The 17,510-nt window shown below is 41.4% G+C and overlaps 1 protein-coding gene across 1 annotated transcript in view; it reads right to left on the minus strand.

The window, feature by feature from the left end:
• LYST (lysosomal trafficking regulator) overlaps positions 1-17,510 on the minus strand; it is a 100,476-nt gene that overhangs the window by 30,271 nt on the left and 52,695 nt on the right. The window contains exons 30-43 of the mRNA XM_081314041.1: positions 16,522-16,691; positions 15,527-15,733; positions 12,879-13,055; positions 11,557-11,633; positions 10,591-10,779; positions 9,087-9,232; positions 8,903-8,999; positions 7,843-7,904; positions 6,351-6,406; positions 5,766-5,918; positions 3,765-4,009; positions 3,541-3,607; positions 481-637; positions 51-191 (exon numbers count right to left, since the gene is read on the minus strand). Coding sequence (XP_081170167.1) covers positions 51-191; positions 481-637; positions 3,541-3,607; positions 3,765-4,009; positions 5,766-5,918; positions 6,351-6,406; positions 7,843-7,904; positions 8,903-8,999; positions 9,087-9,232; positions 10,591-10,779; positions 11,557-11,633; positions 12,879-13,055; positions 15,527-15,733; positions 16,522-16,691 — 1,944 coding nt within the window. The remainder of the gene's footprint in view (positions 1-50; positions 192-480; positions 638-3,540; positions 3,608-3,764; positions 4,010-5,765; positions 5,919-6,350; positions 6,407-7,842; positions 7,905-8,902; positions 9,000-9,086; positions 9,233-10,590; positions 10,780-11,556; positions 11,634-12,878; positions 13,056-15,526; positions 15,734-16,521; positions 16,692-17,510) is intronic.

The following is a 17,510-nucleotide window of genomic DNA, read 5'->3' on the forward strand; positions in this document are numbered from 1 at the left end:
GAATGCTGGATGGATTACTAAAAATACGGCAATGTCTTTTTAAAGCATACCTTCCCTGTTAACTAAAAACTCAGGGAGATAAAAAAATTCTGGGATGAGTTCCTTCACATCAGTCATGGATTCGTACGATGAAAGGCGCCAGGTTGTTTTAGTAGAATGGAAAGTTCTGTCTGGAATATCAAAACTCTGATCTGAAAAGGAAACCATATTAAATTAATTAGAAATTAATATAACACACTTAGCTTTTGGTGATCAACAGTGAATACATTTAATTCTCTGTATTTTATTTATGTGTATACACTTTTACTGGTGCAGACACACAGGATACATTTCAGCACTTCTATTTCTAAGGATTGTAAAAAAAAAAAAACCAAAATAAATATTTGCAATAGTCTGTTGGTTCTGTGTTGTGTCTATCGCCCATTCAAAGCTAGGAAATTAAAAGTATTTAAATAATAATAACAACCTAGGAAAACGTACCTTGATAAGCTAAAAACATCTTTGTGAAGGGAGGCAGTCTAACCAGAAAGTGAAGGACTGTTCCGCTATTTGAGTAATGAGATCCATAGTGATAAGGTTGTACAGGAGGCATGGGATCATCTTCTCTAGCTCCTTTACGATATTCTTCTTCTAGGTACTGCAGGAGAAAAGAACAGAGGGAAAAAAACATGCAGTTTTTGTAAATTTTATTTATTTATTTCCAAAGTTAAAATACAATTTAAAAAAAAAAAAAAAAGAGATCCATTTCTAATACAATTACTGCTTGACTTACAACTGCAATTCAGCCCAAAATTACGGTTGTAAGTCATGCTGGTTGTTAAGCAGATCACCGTAGACCAGACATGTCAAACTCGCGACATCACGTGATGTCGCACGGCATATTGGCACTATTTTGCATTGCCGGCAATGGGGTGGGTGCGGCTTTTGTGTGACACGTCCGGCCCATGGGCCGGCAGTTTGACACCCTTGCCGTAGAACATGCCCAATTTTACAAGCTTTTTTGTTGTGGTCATTTAGCAAACATTATGGTTGTTAAGCAAATCCATTCTCTGTAATAGGCATTTTTTGCTGGAAACTGGAAGTAAACTGTGGTTTCTGGCAAAAAAAACCATTGTAAGCTGTGGTCATGTGACTGTAGGACGCTGCAAAGGGCTATAAATGGAGGCCAGTTGCCGAGTGCCCCAAATGCGATCAGGAGGGAGGGGCAGGGGGAGATCTTCAGAACTTTGAATGCAGGTTATAAGTAGCCTTGGGGAAGTCCATCATAACTTCAATGGTCATAAGTGATACTTGTGTACAGCAATACTAAACGTGTGCTGCTATTTAAATTAGCAATATAGTGAACTGATTACTTAATCTTATCTTTGGATTGATAACTTAAAAATCAATTTATCAATCAACATGATAAAAATGAAAAGTTTAAAAAAGCAATTTCCTTTCTATTAAAAAAGAGAAAAACTTCAGATATAAAAATTGGATGTCATCAGGACTAGAGAGACCATGAACAGTGTCAGTGAAGACATCAGACCAAGAGCACTCCATTCAAGACAATCTCAAAGAGGAAATCTGAAGAGGTTTTCTTCAGCTGCTAAGTAAATAAATCATTTATTATTTATTATTTATTATTTATTTATTATTTATGTATGTATGTATGTATGTACGGACTTATATGCTGCCCTATCTCCCGAAGGACTCAGGGCGGCTAACAACAATAAAAATACAGCAATGCAAAAGTTAAAAAGAATTAAACTAACAGCCCCTATAAAATAATTAAAATTAATAAATTAAAATTTAAAAACATTTTAAAAATCCCTATCGTCAGTCCAGGTCAGCCTGATGGAAAAGGAATGTTTTAAGGCCGCGGCGAAAGGACTGGAGATCCGGGGCCATCTGGAGCTCAAGGGCATCTTGGTTCCACAGGGCTGGCGCTCCCACAGAGAAGGCCCTCCCCCTGGGGGTCGCCAGCCGACATTGTCTAGCCGATGGCACCCTGAGGAAGCCCTCTCTGTGTGAGTGCACTGGGCGATGGGAAGTCGTTCCCGGCAGCAGGCGGTCCTGCAAATATCTCGGGCCTAGGCCATGTAAGGCTTTAAAGGTAAGTACCAGCACCTTAAATCTTACCCGGAGGGCAACCTGTAACCAATGCAGCTCACGCAGGAGGGGTGTAATATGGGAGTATCGGGATGCTCCCATCACTACCCGCGCGGCCGCATTCTGCACCAGCTGGAGCCTCCGGGTGGTCTTCAAGGGCAGCCCCATGTAGAGAGCATTGCAGTAGTCTATACGGGAGGTAACGAGTGCGTGAGTGACCGTACGTAAGGCATCTCGGTCCAGATAGGGGCGCAACCGGTGCACCAGGCGAACCTGGGCAAATGCCCCCTTGGCCACGGCTGCTATATGATCTTCAAAACTGAGTCGTGAATCCAGGAGGACGCCTAAGTTGCGTGCCCTATCAACGGGAGGTAACACCTCTCCTCCCATAACCAAAGATGGAACCTCTTGGACTAAACGAGATGACGGTATGTAAAGCCACTCAGTCTTGGCCGGGTTGAGCTGGAGCCTGTTCTTCCCCATCCAAATCCGTACCGCTTCCAGGCAACGGGACAACACGTCGAGGGCATCGCTGGGTTGGTTCGGGGTAGAGATGAAAAGCTGGGTATCATCAGCATATTGATGATACCTCACCCCGAAACCACGTATGATCTCACCCAGTGGCTTCATATAGATGTTGAACAGAAGGGGCGAGAGTACCGATCCCTGAGGCACCCCACAACTAAGGGGCCTAGGGGTTGACCTCTGCCCCCCTGCCAACACCGTCTGCGAACGGCCCGAGAGGTAGGAGAACCACCGTAAAACGGTGTCTCCCACTCCCAACCCCTCAAGACGTCACAGCAAGATACCATGTTCAATGGTATCAAAAGCCGTTGAGAGGTCTAATAGGACCAGGACAGAGGAATAACCCCTATCTCGGGCCCGCCAGAGATCATCCACCAGCGCGACCAATGCCGTCTCCGTGCTGTACCTGGGCCTGAAACCCGATTGGTACGGATCCAGATACAGATATTTTCACAGATTACTTAGTAATAGTACTACCAAACAGTACTACTAATTGAAACTAACTCATCAGCCTCAAAATGGGTTGGACTCTAAGCCAGTGGTGGGATTCAGCTGGTTTGCACCACTTTGGCAGAACTGGTAGCTAATTTTTTTAATTGCCCAGGCCCAGAATGGACTTCCGGAAGCAACATCCACACAGAGAACCAGTTGTTCACATATTTCAATCCCACCACGGCTCTAAGCTCTAGCAGCAAAGAAAAGTAGCTCCCACAACAACTTGCAATCATTTCAGAAGACAATTACCTCTTATCAAAAACTAGAATGAGGAGGAATATTGAATATTTTATTCCCTTTTGCTCATTTGAATCATCAGACAGGCAGTTAGCAGAACAAAGACAAATTTCATGGTTTAACATGTTCTCTCTGTCTCTCATACCTTTTCAATGATAAATATGAATGATATGAACTGAAATATTTCAGTACCTTGTAAGTGTCCACGTAACGATCTTCCTTTTCCTTTGACTGTACAGCTATTGGTTTGATCAAATTTCTGAAATTACACCAATATTATAATTTGTCAATTCCAGAACTTAAGGAAGACAACAAATGCAGTCTAATGGGTTTTTTCCCCACTACCATTATGTGAATTTGACAGAAAGTGATATATCTAGTAAATCATTTTAAAAGGCAAGCCATAATATTTTTACCTATAAACAGATGGATCATTCAAGTCCAATGTTTCACTAGTATAGTCGGAAAGTATAAAGGGAAATACTGGATACTGCATGAGATCGTTGAAGGAACGGCCAGCATGTTTATTCAAATGAGTGAGGTATTCAAAATTAGTGATCTGTCCAGTGTACCACAGATGGGTTAATGCAGTAATATTGCCATACTCCAAGAGATTAGGAAGATTGTTTGTTAGGATATTGTGGTATACATCATCCCGCACCTACAAAGAATCAAATAATTTTTTTACCAAGCCTTAAAGCATGAATCTTTTGAAATACACATTTTCAATATACTTGGACAGTCATGTGTTTATTTTAGAACTGTAGCCAGAGTAATACATACATATCTTCATGCCTCACTCACCTCATTCAGCTCTTGATGTGCAGTCTCATGAATAGGTGCTTGTCTTCCCTTTCCAAAATATGTTGCATACAAGTAGTCCTCGACTTATGATGTAAAATGGGACCAAAATTTCTGTCCCTAAGCAATGCAGTTGTAAAGGGCAGGGGAGGCGTGGCAAGGCTTGGGGAGAGTGCACAAGAGTGCACAATGATGTGTGAGTGGCTAGCGGGGCACAAACACAGAAGGGTCTAGAAAGGGTCTGCACGTGGGGGAGAGGGACCTAAGCGACTTGCGACCTTCTCTGTCAGCTTATCCACTGACATTCTGGGAAGGCTGCAAATGACAATCACACGATTGCGAGTTGGTTGTCAAGTGGCCAGGAATCACAATCATGATTCCATGATTGTGAGATAGCTGGGATTGCTGGAAGGTTGAGGACCAGTCATAGCCACCATTTGTTCAGTGCTGTTGTAACTCTGAACAGTCACTGAATGAATGCTTATAGGTTGGGGACTACCTGTACATACACACTTGCCCACAAACTTGTTCATGTTATCAAATGAAATGCCATCACCACGACATCTGTGGAACTTTTCCACTATAAGCTCTCAATATATAGAATCTCTCTCAAGGGAAAAACCATTAAACCCATAAACCTTTTTCTGACTGATCAATCATCAGAATTAAACTGTGATTATTTCTTCACTCTTGTGATCTTTTAAAGTATATATTAATATAGTGGTTTTAAATACTTCCTGCTATTCATTGGGATGGGTAACCTTAGGGCCAGAATATAACCTCCTAACCTTCTGGAGGAGGACATAGGAGATCTCCTATGATATACAGCAGATGTCCCCAACCCTTTGGGCACCAGGGACCGGTTCTGTGGAGAGAGGTTTTTCCGTGGACCGGAGGGGACGTGGTTTTGTGTGCTGCCTGCATCTCACAGATGTGGCTTTGCTTGTTTGTGCGGACTGGTTGCTGGCATTCTGGGGCACCGGTACCAGTCCACAGACCGGGGGTTGTAGACCCCTGATATACCCCTGGTAAAGGTAAAGGTTCCCCCGCACACGCGTGCTAGTCGTTTCCGACTCTAGGGGCCGGTGCTCGTCTCCATTACAAAGCCGAAGAGCCAGCGCTTGTCCGAGGACGTCTCCGTGGTCATGTGGCCGGCATGACTAGACGCCAAAGGCGCACGGAACGCTGTTACCTTCCCACCGTAGTGGTCCCTATTTTTCTACTTGCATTTTTACGTGCTTTCGAACTGCTAGGTTGGCAGAAGCTGGGACGAGTAACAGGCGCTCACTCTGTTACGCGGCACTCGGGATTTAACCTGCCAAACTGCCGACCTTCTGATCGACAAGCTCAGCGTCCTAACCCACTGAGCCACCGCGTCCCTTTTGATATACAGTATATCTATATTCAAAAGTTGAGATTTTCCTCTTCAGGATGCCTGGGTTTTAGCAAAGAATTGTTCTTTTCCCAGACATATATGCAAACCGGCAAGACTTGGAATGCAGAAGTGGGTCTGCTGCTCAGTTTTTCTCTGCCTGGATTCCCTTTGATTATACATATGAAACAAAGTTACACAAAGCTCCATCCAACATTATTATGTAGTCATCCAACATACTTACCTTTGTGTTGTCAAAAGCCAATAGTAATGTTCTGCCATTTGTTAAAAATATTTCTACAGCATTATCTCTTAATTGCCACCAACGCTTGTGTACTTCTTTGATTTCTTCAAATGTCCAAGAAAACGATGCTGGCTCAGTTTCTCCATGGACACTCTGAAGAAAATGCAGCATGTTAAAGTAATTAGCTTTTTCATAATAATAATACCCAGAATGTACTTCTTTGATATGGAAATATTTTAATGCTTTTGATATTTTTACTACGGGATGCATAAATTCTTAATGATTGTTTTATTTTGATATTTTATGCCAAATGTCAGTATTAATAAATATACCTATTCAATGCATTTTAACTAAGTAACAAACATTTCTAACTATCTTTAATACTTTCAGATGCCAGAAAAAATCTACTGATGAAATTTACCTAACTAATGTTTTAATTTTTCTTTCAACAACATATCCATAAACATGGATATCTGAATTCCTAGGATTCTTACATACTATAGATTTTGCTTGAATTATAATCACTAAATGTACATAAACATATTTAAAAGTATGATTTAAAAACAATTCAAAACTTTTACTTACTGAATTTTCGATAATTTCAGAAGCATTGTCTTCCACAAAATACATTCCACATTTGCCTGCAAATGTTTAAGAAATATTTCTAATTCACACATTAGAGTACCATGGTTTATATTTAACCTACATATGATATCAAAAGACTGACATGAAAATAAGTTTAATTTAATTTATTAAACCTAGGTATTGCCCACCTCCAAACTGACTCTGGCCGGTGTACAATAAAAGCAAACAATATAGAAAATACAATATAATAAAATCATAAAAGAGAACAAGAACCAATGGTAAATGGCTAACATCTCACAGAGACCCAACACTGTTGTTTTTAATGTTTTAATGTATTTAGTTTTATAGTTTCAATATTTTATAGTTTAATTTTTGATTAAGAGCTGCCTAGATTTGGATAGTAGATGGGCAGCTATATAAATATTTTGAATGAATGAATGAACCATCTTAACCCAAGGCTTGGGAGAAAGTCAGGTCTTTAAGGCTTTCTGGAATGCCAAGCAGAGTGGGAGCCACACAGATATTGGGGGAGGGGGATCTCACTCCACAGCCAACTTGCCGTGGCCCACTTGCCATGGCCAATTCACTACGATCAACTCACCACAGGACAATTTAACAGTTTGATTTAATTATTTGAAATAAATAAAAGAATTGTTTTATTTTTTGTCATTCACATTTTACTTCGTTCCTCCTTTTGCATCCTTTCTTTAATTATTCTATTCCGCTATTTCTTCGATATTAGCGTAACTCGTGTCCCATAGCGAGGTGTCCTGCAGCAAGTTGGCCACAGCAAGTTGGCTGTGTAGAGTTGGACATGGAGAGTTGGCTGTGGCAAGTTGGCCACGGTGAATTGTCATAGACCAGTGATGGCAAACCTTTTAGAGACCAAGTGCCCAAACTGCAACCCAAAATCCACTTATGTGTCGTTCGGTGCCGGGTGGGCATGGCCCACTGGGTGGGCATGGCCCACTGGGTGGACGTGGCTGCAATGGTAACGGCAGACTGGGTGGGAGTAAAAAGTTCAATCAATCAATTCCAACTTTGCCAGATCTCTTTTTTTCCCCGCAAGAAGCCTAGGACTGGGGCGACAGTGCGCGTGCCCACAGAGAGGGCTCTGCGTGCCGCCTGTGGCACGTGTGCCATAGGTTTGCCACCACTGTCATAGACACATCCCTAATTTGTAAGCTGCACTGGTTCACCAGTGCCCTGTTTCAGCTCATTCCAGCTGAGCAGACACCACACCAGTACCTTGAACCTCACTTGAAAGGGTCTTGGTAAACTAGTGCAGCTTAGAAAGCAGGGATGTCACGCTGGCATACACAAGTGTGCCCATCAGTGCCCATGCCACTCCATTTTGGACTAATGGATGACAAAACCACTTTTAGCATTTGCTATTTTCTCAGGTATCAAAAGTACTCATCTCAACATTGCTGCCTTTATATAAGAGCCAGATTGCTTGGTCAAGTGCCCAGTTAAGGGGAAAAAGATTTACCTAGTAACAATTCACCAGGTGTCTCTCTCGATGGGGCCACGTTTATACACCTTCGATTAACTCTGCAAAGAGACACAATAAAATATGACAATTCAAATAGTATGGTAATATAAAATCAAGGATGGCAGATCCTAGTTATCACATGTGAAAGTTACAGGTAGAATATTTCTTCCTCTCCCCTCCTCTTTCGTCTACCGCCTCCTTTCTTCTGAGACACAGAGACCAGCTGACAGAAGCCATGCATCCCACAGTTTGGACTCAAACCTATTACAGTAAATGGTCTTTTAAATTATAATCTTATTTCACTAGATATTAGCAGTACACAAACACACACGGAGTACATATATACGTGCAGGGGGAGGGGAGGAAACGTAAACAGTTAAGTCCAATGAATTGCATTACTAACACAGCCTAAATGCATAAGAAATATGTGTCTCTGGTAATAACTGACCCCTCCTGTCAATTAAGCTAGCCTGACGTCTCCCCTACTTGCTTCTCCATTTACCTGTTCAACCTGCACTCGTATTTCTATAAAAGGTAAAGGTAAAGGGTAAAGGTTCCCCCGCACATGCGTGCGAGTCGTTTCCGTCTTTAGGGGCTGGTGCTCATCTCCATTTCAAAGCCGAAGAGCCAGCGCTTGTCCAAGGACGTCTCCGTGGTCATGTGGCCGGCATGACTAGACGCCAAAGGCGCACGGAACGCTGTTACCTTCCCACCGTAGTGGTCCCTATTTTTCTACTTGCATTTTTACGTGCTTTCGAACTGCTAGGTTGGCAGAAGCTGGGACGAGTAACAGGCGCTCACTCTGTTACGCGGCACTCGGGATTCGACCCGCCAAACTGCCGACCTTCTGATCGACAAGCTCATCGTCCTAACCCACTGAGCCACTGCGTCCCTCCATATTTCTATAACTCAGGCCTAATTGGTGAGAAGCTTTCGGGTTACAGACAGATGATTCTTAAGCATCCTGTGTATAAGTACTGATGACTTTGCATTATGTTACTTTTTTTCACAAACCTCCTGCCTCTTTTTAAGCTTTTGACCTTTCAGGAGAACTAACCTTATATGCTCGCTGGCAGCTTTGTCTTTCACTGTGGAAGAGTGAGATGAATGTGTTTTGTCTTCAAACAGATAGGCCAGAGGGGGCTTAAGAACCTCTATAAAGAAGCAAAACAAAACTTTAGGTTTTAATTTTTTTTTCCTCAGAGAAAGTAACTGGACTCCTAAAGAATGCTATAACCTACCTTCCAATTTTTGCCTGTCTTTGAGGAGGTATTTGTTTGGAATAGTTAAGTAGCACCTCTGCAAGCGCCGCCTCTCCCTGTTAGGTCCTTCAGTTGGGTCCAGCTGCCAAGATGTTGGGTAGGAGGCAGGGTCATACCAAAGAGCCCTGCAAAAATCAACCCATAGAGTGTGGCTGTGGTATTGTTGTTATTTGTTATTTATTATCTTCTTTAGTTCCCACTTTTATTGGTATTATTATTATTATTCCCTCTGTTGTCTTGCAAGTACACTGAGTGCTTCTGTACCGGAAAGAAATTCCTCGTGTGTCTAATCACACTTGGCCAAATGAAGTATTCAATTCAATTCAAGTGGAAGCAATGGAGTAAGGCTGATACCCTATCCCTGAGGTGGTGAACCTATGGCACACAGAGTCCTCTCTGTTGGTACGCACCCTACTGCCGCCAGCAGCAGGTCCATCAGGCTGCCACTGCCGCCCGGAGCAGGAGCCCCGCCTGGCACAAAAGAGGCGAAGTGGCCGATTAGCAAGCTCGAGTAGAAGTGGTAGAGCAGAGGTCACCAACCATTGTCGATTGGTGGATTAGAAGAAAAGGGAGGGGGAAGCATTTTACATGCATGCATAAGCGCACAGGGCTGCGAGCACCCACACGATGCAAATGGGGTGGGGCTAGTGCCTGCGTGATACTCACTAGCCCTGCCCCATTCTTGCACAGTGCAGTGCCTTGTATCTGCACCCCGTGGCGCGGTGGCGGCCATTTTTGAGCCTTGCAATATGGTGGCCCATTTTTCCGTCCCCAGTTTTTGTGTGCCAGAGGCAGCACTAAGAGGTGCCTCCCTGCCCCTCTGAGGGCACCACAATGCCGATGCGGCCCTGACACTTTGCGATACATAAGTGGGTTTTGGGTTGCAGTTTGGGCACTCGATCTCTAAAAGGTTTGCCATCACTGCCCTATCCCGTGGTAGGTCCAGTAGACAAAAAGTCTGTACCTTCCCAATTTCACTTTATACATCAACAATCCCGTTCTGATGAGCTTCCAAATATTACACATACAATATGCAATGTTGCTAAGCAGGGATAAGAAACAGTCAATTCCTTCAGGAGAGATAAAGCCGGAGATGATAATTTTGAAGGCCAAATAAATCAACTTGATCTGCTTTGTCAGTGGTATATTAATTTGGAACAAAATAGATGAGATTTTTTTTCCCTTCCACATTTTACATTACTGTAACTTGCCCGGATTTTTAGGTTGTAAGAGAGAAAAGGTTATTTGGTTCACAGCATTCTCACCCCATACTAATTTTGAAGAATTGCAGAGTTTGCTTCTTTCGAGGGAAATAAAGGCAGAGTTTCAAGTGAATGTTTGCATCTGTCCTTCTAAAATACAAATCTTAACATGAATAAAATTCTATTTCACAAATGGGAACAGCTATCTCAGATTTTTTTTTCTCATTAAGCGATAACAGCAGCCATTGATTTTTTTGAAAGGCAGAAAGGTAGCTGCTTACCTGTCGTGTGTAAATTGCTGAATGAGCTCCTGCCAGTGTCTGCTGGCACTTAAGTCTGTTTTGTACATTCCCCTGATGTGCTGAATCACCTTCTTCCTTTCCATGCCCTGGGACAGAGAGGCAGCCTGAGTGATGTCCCCTGCAATTTTAGAAATCTCCTTTGACTTTGCATCCAAGCGCTGAAACAGACTAATGGAAATACCAGTGGATAAGGATAAGCACCATTTACATTAAGGAACAAACAAAGCAAGCACTGTATCAATCTGCAGCTGGGAATCTCCATTTATAAGGAAATGGGGTTTGGTGTTTTTTCCCCTGTTCCTTCTCTTTTAGTTTAGCCCAGGGGAAGGCAACCTTGGCTCTTTTGTGACTCGTGGACTTCAACTCCCAGAATTCCTGAGTCAGCATAGCTGGCTCAGGAATTCTGGGAGTTGAAGTCCACAAGTCATAAAAGAGCCAAGGTTGCCTACCCCTGGTTTAGCCAATCCCCTCCCCACCCCCACATGTCTCCTCTACTGTTAAGTTAAAGGATCTTATTCAAGTTAGGATTCAGTATGGGTGGTAGGATTCCGAAGAAACTTCTCAAGCCACCAACTTCTGAGATAATGCCAGGTATAACCATAATTTAATTCTATAGCATGACATTGAAGATATCCTACTGTGAAAAGAAGTGGGTAAAAAGAGAAGGCCTTTGATGCCAGAAAGAGCAATTTTATGCTGTCTGACTCTTCCCTCCCACACTGTATATTAATGAAGCACATGGATTTTAATATGCTTTTTTCCCCTCTTCCATGCCTTTGCCAAGATGCACAGAGGTAAAGAAAAGCACAGTGCAACAACATCTTGAATGTTATGTTCCATGTTATAGGAGAGGGAAGGAAACTAGACTGGTGCCTGTCATGATGAAGGCTCAATGGTTGAGGCAACATCTATTTTTCTTCCTAGTAAAAGCAGTTAGCAACTTACGTTTGCCAGTTGTTGGCCATTATCTTTTCCCAAGAAGCTTTATTCACCTCTTCTTCACCCATGTATTTCTTATGGTCCTGATAAGCAGTTTAAAAGAATGATTCGCTTTTTCAGCTATTTTCTTAATATTGCAGCAATATCAAGTACAATATTTATACAGTATAACTGGTTTGGTACAGCAACCAACCATGACAAGTACAGAGTTCAACAGATAGTTAGGACTGCTGAAAGAACAATTGCAACCAGCCTTGCCTTCCTTGGAAGACCTGTATACTGTGTGGAGCAGAAGGCTGAGAAAATATCTACAAACCCCTCACGTCCTGGACATAAACTGTTCCAACTCCTCCCTTCCGGACACTGCTATAGGGCCTTGCATGCCAAAACAACTAAACAGTATGTCTTTTCCCTCATGCCATCGCTCTGCTGAACACCTAACTCCCATAGCACTGTCTTATGTCTAAGGATCAGGGCTTTTTTTCTCATAGAACGCTCAGAACGGAGTTCCGGCACCTTTTTTGGATGGAACCTTGTAGGGTAGGCAAGGCGGGTGGTATGACATGTGTGAGTTCCGGCACCTTCTTTTACAAAAAAAGCACTGCTAAGGATACTTACCCACGTAGTAGGTCTGTATTACTATTATCCTTCTCATCTTTCCTATTACCTTCTATTATTGGCATCTTATGATTATATTACTTTGGTTGTTTGTATGTACACTGGGAGCTTTATGCGCTGGAGACAAATTCCTTTTGTGTCCAATCACACTTGGCCAATAAAGAATATTAGATTCTTCGATTCTATTCTATTTCCAATACTTCAATATTACTTATTACTATTGCAGCCAAATTTCATTTAAAGATACATGTTTTCCTATTTTTGTTCAGTGTATTACAATTATTTTAAGAAATACATTTATTGAGACGGAGAAGCTCCAATTTACAGTGAAGACGTTACACACATATAAACATTTATCGTCGTTTTTGCATATCTGCATGCAATTTTCCTAGTATATGTACTTTTTGCAAATAATTTTCTTCAATTAATGCCCCTCCCTTATTTTTCCAAAAATATGGGTTTTTTGTGCAAATCCTTTCCTAGTATGTTCATTTTTACACATATTCCTGCTTGAGACAACTATACTACATAATTTGGAGAAAAACGTGTCTTTGAATGAATCTCAGTGTTCATACTGATTTGAAAATGCAGAAATGTGTAACTTTCTATTGAAATAGAAATTTCAATAATGCCCCATATCTAGTTTTGCAAATATGTTAACGCTAAAAGAGTAATCAAGTGAGACCAGTATATGCTATAGATTTACATACCTCTTTCATTGCTTTTATGAGGTCAGGTTTCGGTGGTGCATTGAGAGGAATGTATTTGTACCCACAAAGCTTTAATGTGTTCATGAATGCTCCAACCGATATCTGTTCTTCTTTGGTTAATTCATCTTTGTGATCATGCATTAATTCGAATAAGTATAGTGTCAACTTAGGCCCATGCTGCAATAATAATAATAATAATATATAATAATAGAACAGTTACAAATTAAGGACTATAGAAAGAAATCAGATTAAAATACTCATTTACATATTTTATAATTATTATAATTTGAATAATTGTAATTATTCAAAGCTTATTCAACATTTTTATGCACTCAAAAAGATTTTGTGATGTTCTTCATATAACATGGTTAATGCCTTTTAAAGTTGAAGGGACAAAGATGGCTGACTTATTATATACTCTACTATAGCTTGATAGAGGTAAGTCCTCAATTTACGACAATTGAGCCCAACATTTCTGTTCCTCAGTTAAGTGAGTTTTGCCCCATTTTATGACCTTTCTTGCCACAGTTAAAAGTGAACCATTGCAGTTGTTAATAACACGGTTGTTAAGTGAAACTAGCTTCCTCATTGACTCTGCTTCCCAGAAGATCACAAAAGGTGATCACATCCCTGTCCCGTTCGTGTCAGAGGCACCATTTAATGCACTTCCAGGTTAAAAGGATTAGCCAGTGACTTCACCGTTGCCTGGGAAACGCCCGTGGGGGCTCTCTTCATGTCCCCATCAAGAAGCTGAAGCAACGCACCCTGCCATGCGGCAGCACTCAGCTCTCAAATGTGAGCTTGCTAGCCTCCAACCCAGCATCCTAACCACATGAGTCCCTCTGCTCTAGGTGATCCCATGATCCCATCATAAATCTGAATCACTTGCCAAGCATCTGAATTCTGATCATATGACCATGGAAATGCTGCAGGTGTTGTTAAGTGTGAAAAACTGTCATAAGTAACTTTTTACAGTACCATTGTAACTTCAGACGATCACTAAACAAACCGTTGCAAGTCAAGGACTACTGGTAATCTGCTATTCATAAAACCAGTATCAAAAATTCCACTGAGAATGGCATAACTCTTTGGCATATCCATAGATCAGAAGAGAGCTGGAAGGGACCTTGGAGGTCTTCTAGTCCAACCCTCTGCTCAAGCAGGAGTCCATGTACCATTTCAGACAGCTGACTGTCCAGTCTTTTCTTTAAAAACCTCCAGTGTTGAAGCACCCACAACTTCTGAAGGCAAGCTGTTCCACTGGTTAATGGTGGAATTAGGATGTTTTTCCTTAGCTCCAGGTTGTTTCTCTCCACTGTTTCTTGTCCTGCCTTCCCGTGCTTTGGTTAATAAGTTGACCCTTACCTCTTTGTGGCAACCTCTCCAATACAGGAATACTGCTATCGTGTCACCCCTAGTCCTTCTTTTCTCTAACTAGCCAAACCCAAATCCTGCAACCGTTCTTTACCTAATTGTCTTTATAAGCTATTATATAAAGATACTTTCAAAGAAGGCTTGAAAGTGGTCCATATCATCAGTGAGTCAAAAAGACAACAAAACATGGGCCAGGGGCTTTTCTTAACATGAGTTGGTTCCTTTATCATTTGTAACTACTAAAATACTTACTAACAAAAGGCCACAGCTGAATGGCACTGCACTGCTTGACAACTAAAAGAAAAAGAGCTTCCACCGCACCTCAGGGTCAACATAAATGAGCTAAATGGGTCTGCAGTCTAACAGAGAGATTATCTCTACTGCTATGCTGAAGTGCTTTCAATCCACCTTGATTTGCCATATCATGTCCCCGCTGACAATCCTGGTTCTGCCGCTCTTGCCTCAATCTCTAGTCATTGCCCTCACCTGACTTCCCTACAAGAAAACAGGTAGTAAAGCCTAACAGAAAGTGCAACATCTTGAGGCTGCCTTTAGATAGTGTCAGAATAAGGGGACAAACAGGACTAACACCAGTAGAGTTAAGAAGACCAACACCAGTAGAGTTACACTTGTCTGCCTCATGACAAAGGCACGTCATGGAGACTTGGTAGGAAAAAACCGTCATAATTACCGGTAATTGCAAGAGGGGAAATGCCCTCATAGGTGCTTCAGCTATACTACATTTTGGTCTGGAAAATAAGTAGCTGATGTAGAACACCTATTTATTGATACACAGTATAGATCAAAAAGAATATTCTATTAGTTATGAAATACTTGTATTGCTTTTTTGTTTGCCTCCAATTACAGTCCAAGGCAATAATTTCAACCACAAATGAGCTTCATATTTTAAGCCCAATTTCCTCAGGCAATAATTTATCCCATGTGATTTCCTATTTCTTCCAAATTTTGACAATGTGGCTTTGGTTCAAAGTCTGTCAATTCACAGGGTAAAGTTATCGTCTATTAAGACCACATTTTTCTATATCAAGGTTTTGTTGAATAAATAAAAAACTAAAGAAAAGCACTGGTAGGACTAGAAATCTAAAAATATCATTTCCCATACACACAACAGGCTATTAACAAATGGTACCTCTCTCCATGGAGTTTTTACATTTTAACCATAATAGAGCTTAAATAAACATCTGAATTCTTCAAAAAAAAAACACCATCAGAGCAGTCTCCCTTCAAGCTTTTAAAAGCGCTAGAATTCTTACCTGCAAAGTTGTACTTAAACAGTCTCGCAAAATCTCCTGGTGGTTAATTTCATGTAAGAATTCCAGGGTGTGCTTTTGTTCTTGCAAAGAGCGTGTTGGAGACAAAGCATGCACAAGCAGTCGCCCAAGCTGCACTCGAAAAGTATCCTTACAAGACAAGAGAATTTTCTTCCACTGTTGCTTGGGGGTGCTTAATCTGCTGGTGCCCTAGGCATGAGAAAAATTAAGTTATCTCTCAAGATTCTTCTTTCTCATCTAAGAACAAAGCACGTAACTAATACGCTATAAGCATTTGACTAAAACGAAGCATTCTTAAAAGGTTGGGGTTGGTTTTTTTACAAAGATACGTAGCACACACCAAAATATCTGAAAGGGCTCCAGCCAACAAAACGTTGATTCTAATTCAACTGAAAAATTAGAAAAGTGTAATTCTGTGCAGTCTGTATAAAATACTGTGCAACATGTGTACTGTTATTTACCTTCTTATTCCCATTCAAAGCCTACTGCACCTCAGGCAGATATACTGAAACATTTTAACAGGCATTCTATAGCAGGGCTCCCCAAACCCAAGACCACAGACCAGTACTGTTGGGAACCGGGGCACACAAGCAGCAAGTGAGCACGTGAAACTTTATTCGCCCATGTGGAGATTTAGGTTACACGTGCAAAACCATCCCCTCCCCACCCCCCACTGACGGTCCACGGAGCCAAAAAGGTTGGGGACCGCTGTTTGGTTAAAAGTGACGTGGGAAAATCAAAAAGGAAGAAATATCTGTCTACAATAGCGGTGGGCAATTAATTTTCCCAAGGGGCCACCTGAGAAACTGAGAGTTCTGTGGAGGGGCCCTGTCACTCTCTCCACCGCCACCCCATGCCACCGTGGACCACACAAGGATAGTCAAGGGGCTGGATGTGGTCTGGGCTACAATAAGCAGTAAGACTGAGTCAGAGGAATTGATGAACCTAAGGAGGCAATACATAGCATAACCACTTACAATAGATAATCCGATTCCTTCAATCATTATTTTAAACATTTCTCGCAAGAAAGTGTTTCTCGGGGTAAGTGCCTTCTGTTCATCTTCCTTTTCACTCTTGTCCAGTTGGGAAATTGAAGACCTATTCTGGAATGGGATCTCAATCATTTCAGGGCAATTTTCAGAAAGGTCTGCAAAGTTGAAAAAAAAGATTATACAGTCAAGATTAAAAAAAAGATTATACAGAGAGTGAAGACTGTCTTCATCCAAGGTGTCGAGGCTGGTAAGACAAAAGCAAATAACAGTTTTGAATGCAACTGAATTGAATGTAATTGAATTTTATTCAGTTCTTTACTTTGAATTAAAAGGACTCCAGGCTATTATTTTCTTTGCTGTAAAAATGAAAATAGACTAAGAAGACTTTGTGGCAATTGAAAGACACGTAAAAATATGTTAAATCATTGCTAAAATAGTGCCAGCTGGCAAGACAGGCAACATGTAATTTTTTTCACATCAAGTTTTAAACTGTACCAATATCTTGCATTTAAATGTGCAAACATTTCTAAATAAAGGATTTGGAATATTTTAAAAATACAGGGAGAAGGAAAAAAAATACAGTGAAAATTACTAAAAATAAAAATGGAGCTGCAGAGTGGAGCCATAGCAAGTGCAGCAAGAGGCGTCAGTCACCTGAAAGCGAATCCTGTCTTTGAAGAGTTCCTAACCCAGATCGATGATTGCTTCCAAGGACATGACAGGGGACGAAGCCTGAAATGAAGAGCCCTGATGCTAGGGCCTGGGTTCAGGATCACTAAAGAAATGGGCTGCTTAACTCAGGCCTCACATTTGCATAACAAATGTTACTGAAGCCAAGAAATCAAAACCATTATGAGTACGGTACATGTATCCTGGGCACAAATATTAAGGAGGAACAAAACAATGACCTGCTTTTAAATGAGGAACAATATTTGCTTCCACAGTTCTTTGTACAGTACGAAGACAGGTTTGAG

The sequence above is a fragment of the Vipera berus genome, assembly GCF_964194415.1.
Source record: "Vipera berus genome assembly, chromosome: 1".
NCBI lineage: Eukaryota > Metazoa > Chordata > Lepidosauria > Squamata > Viperidae > Vipera > Vipera berus.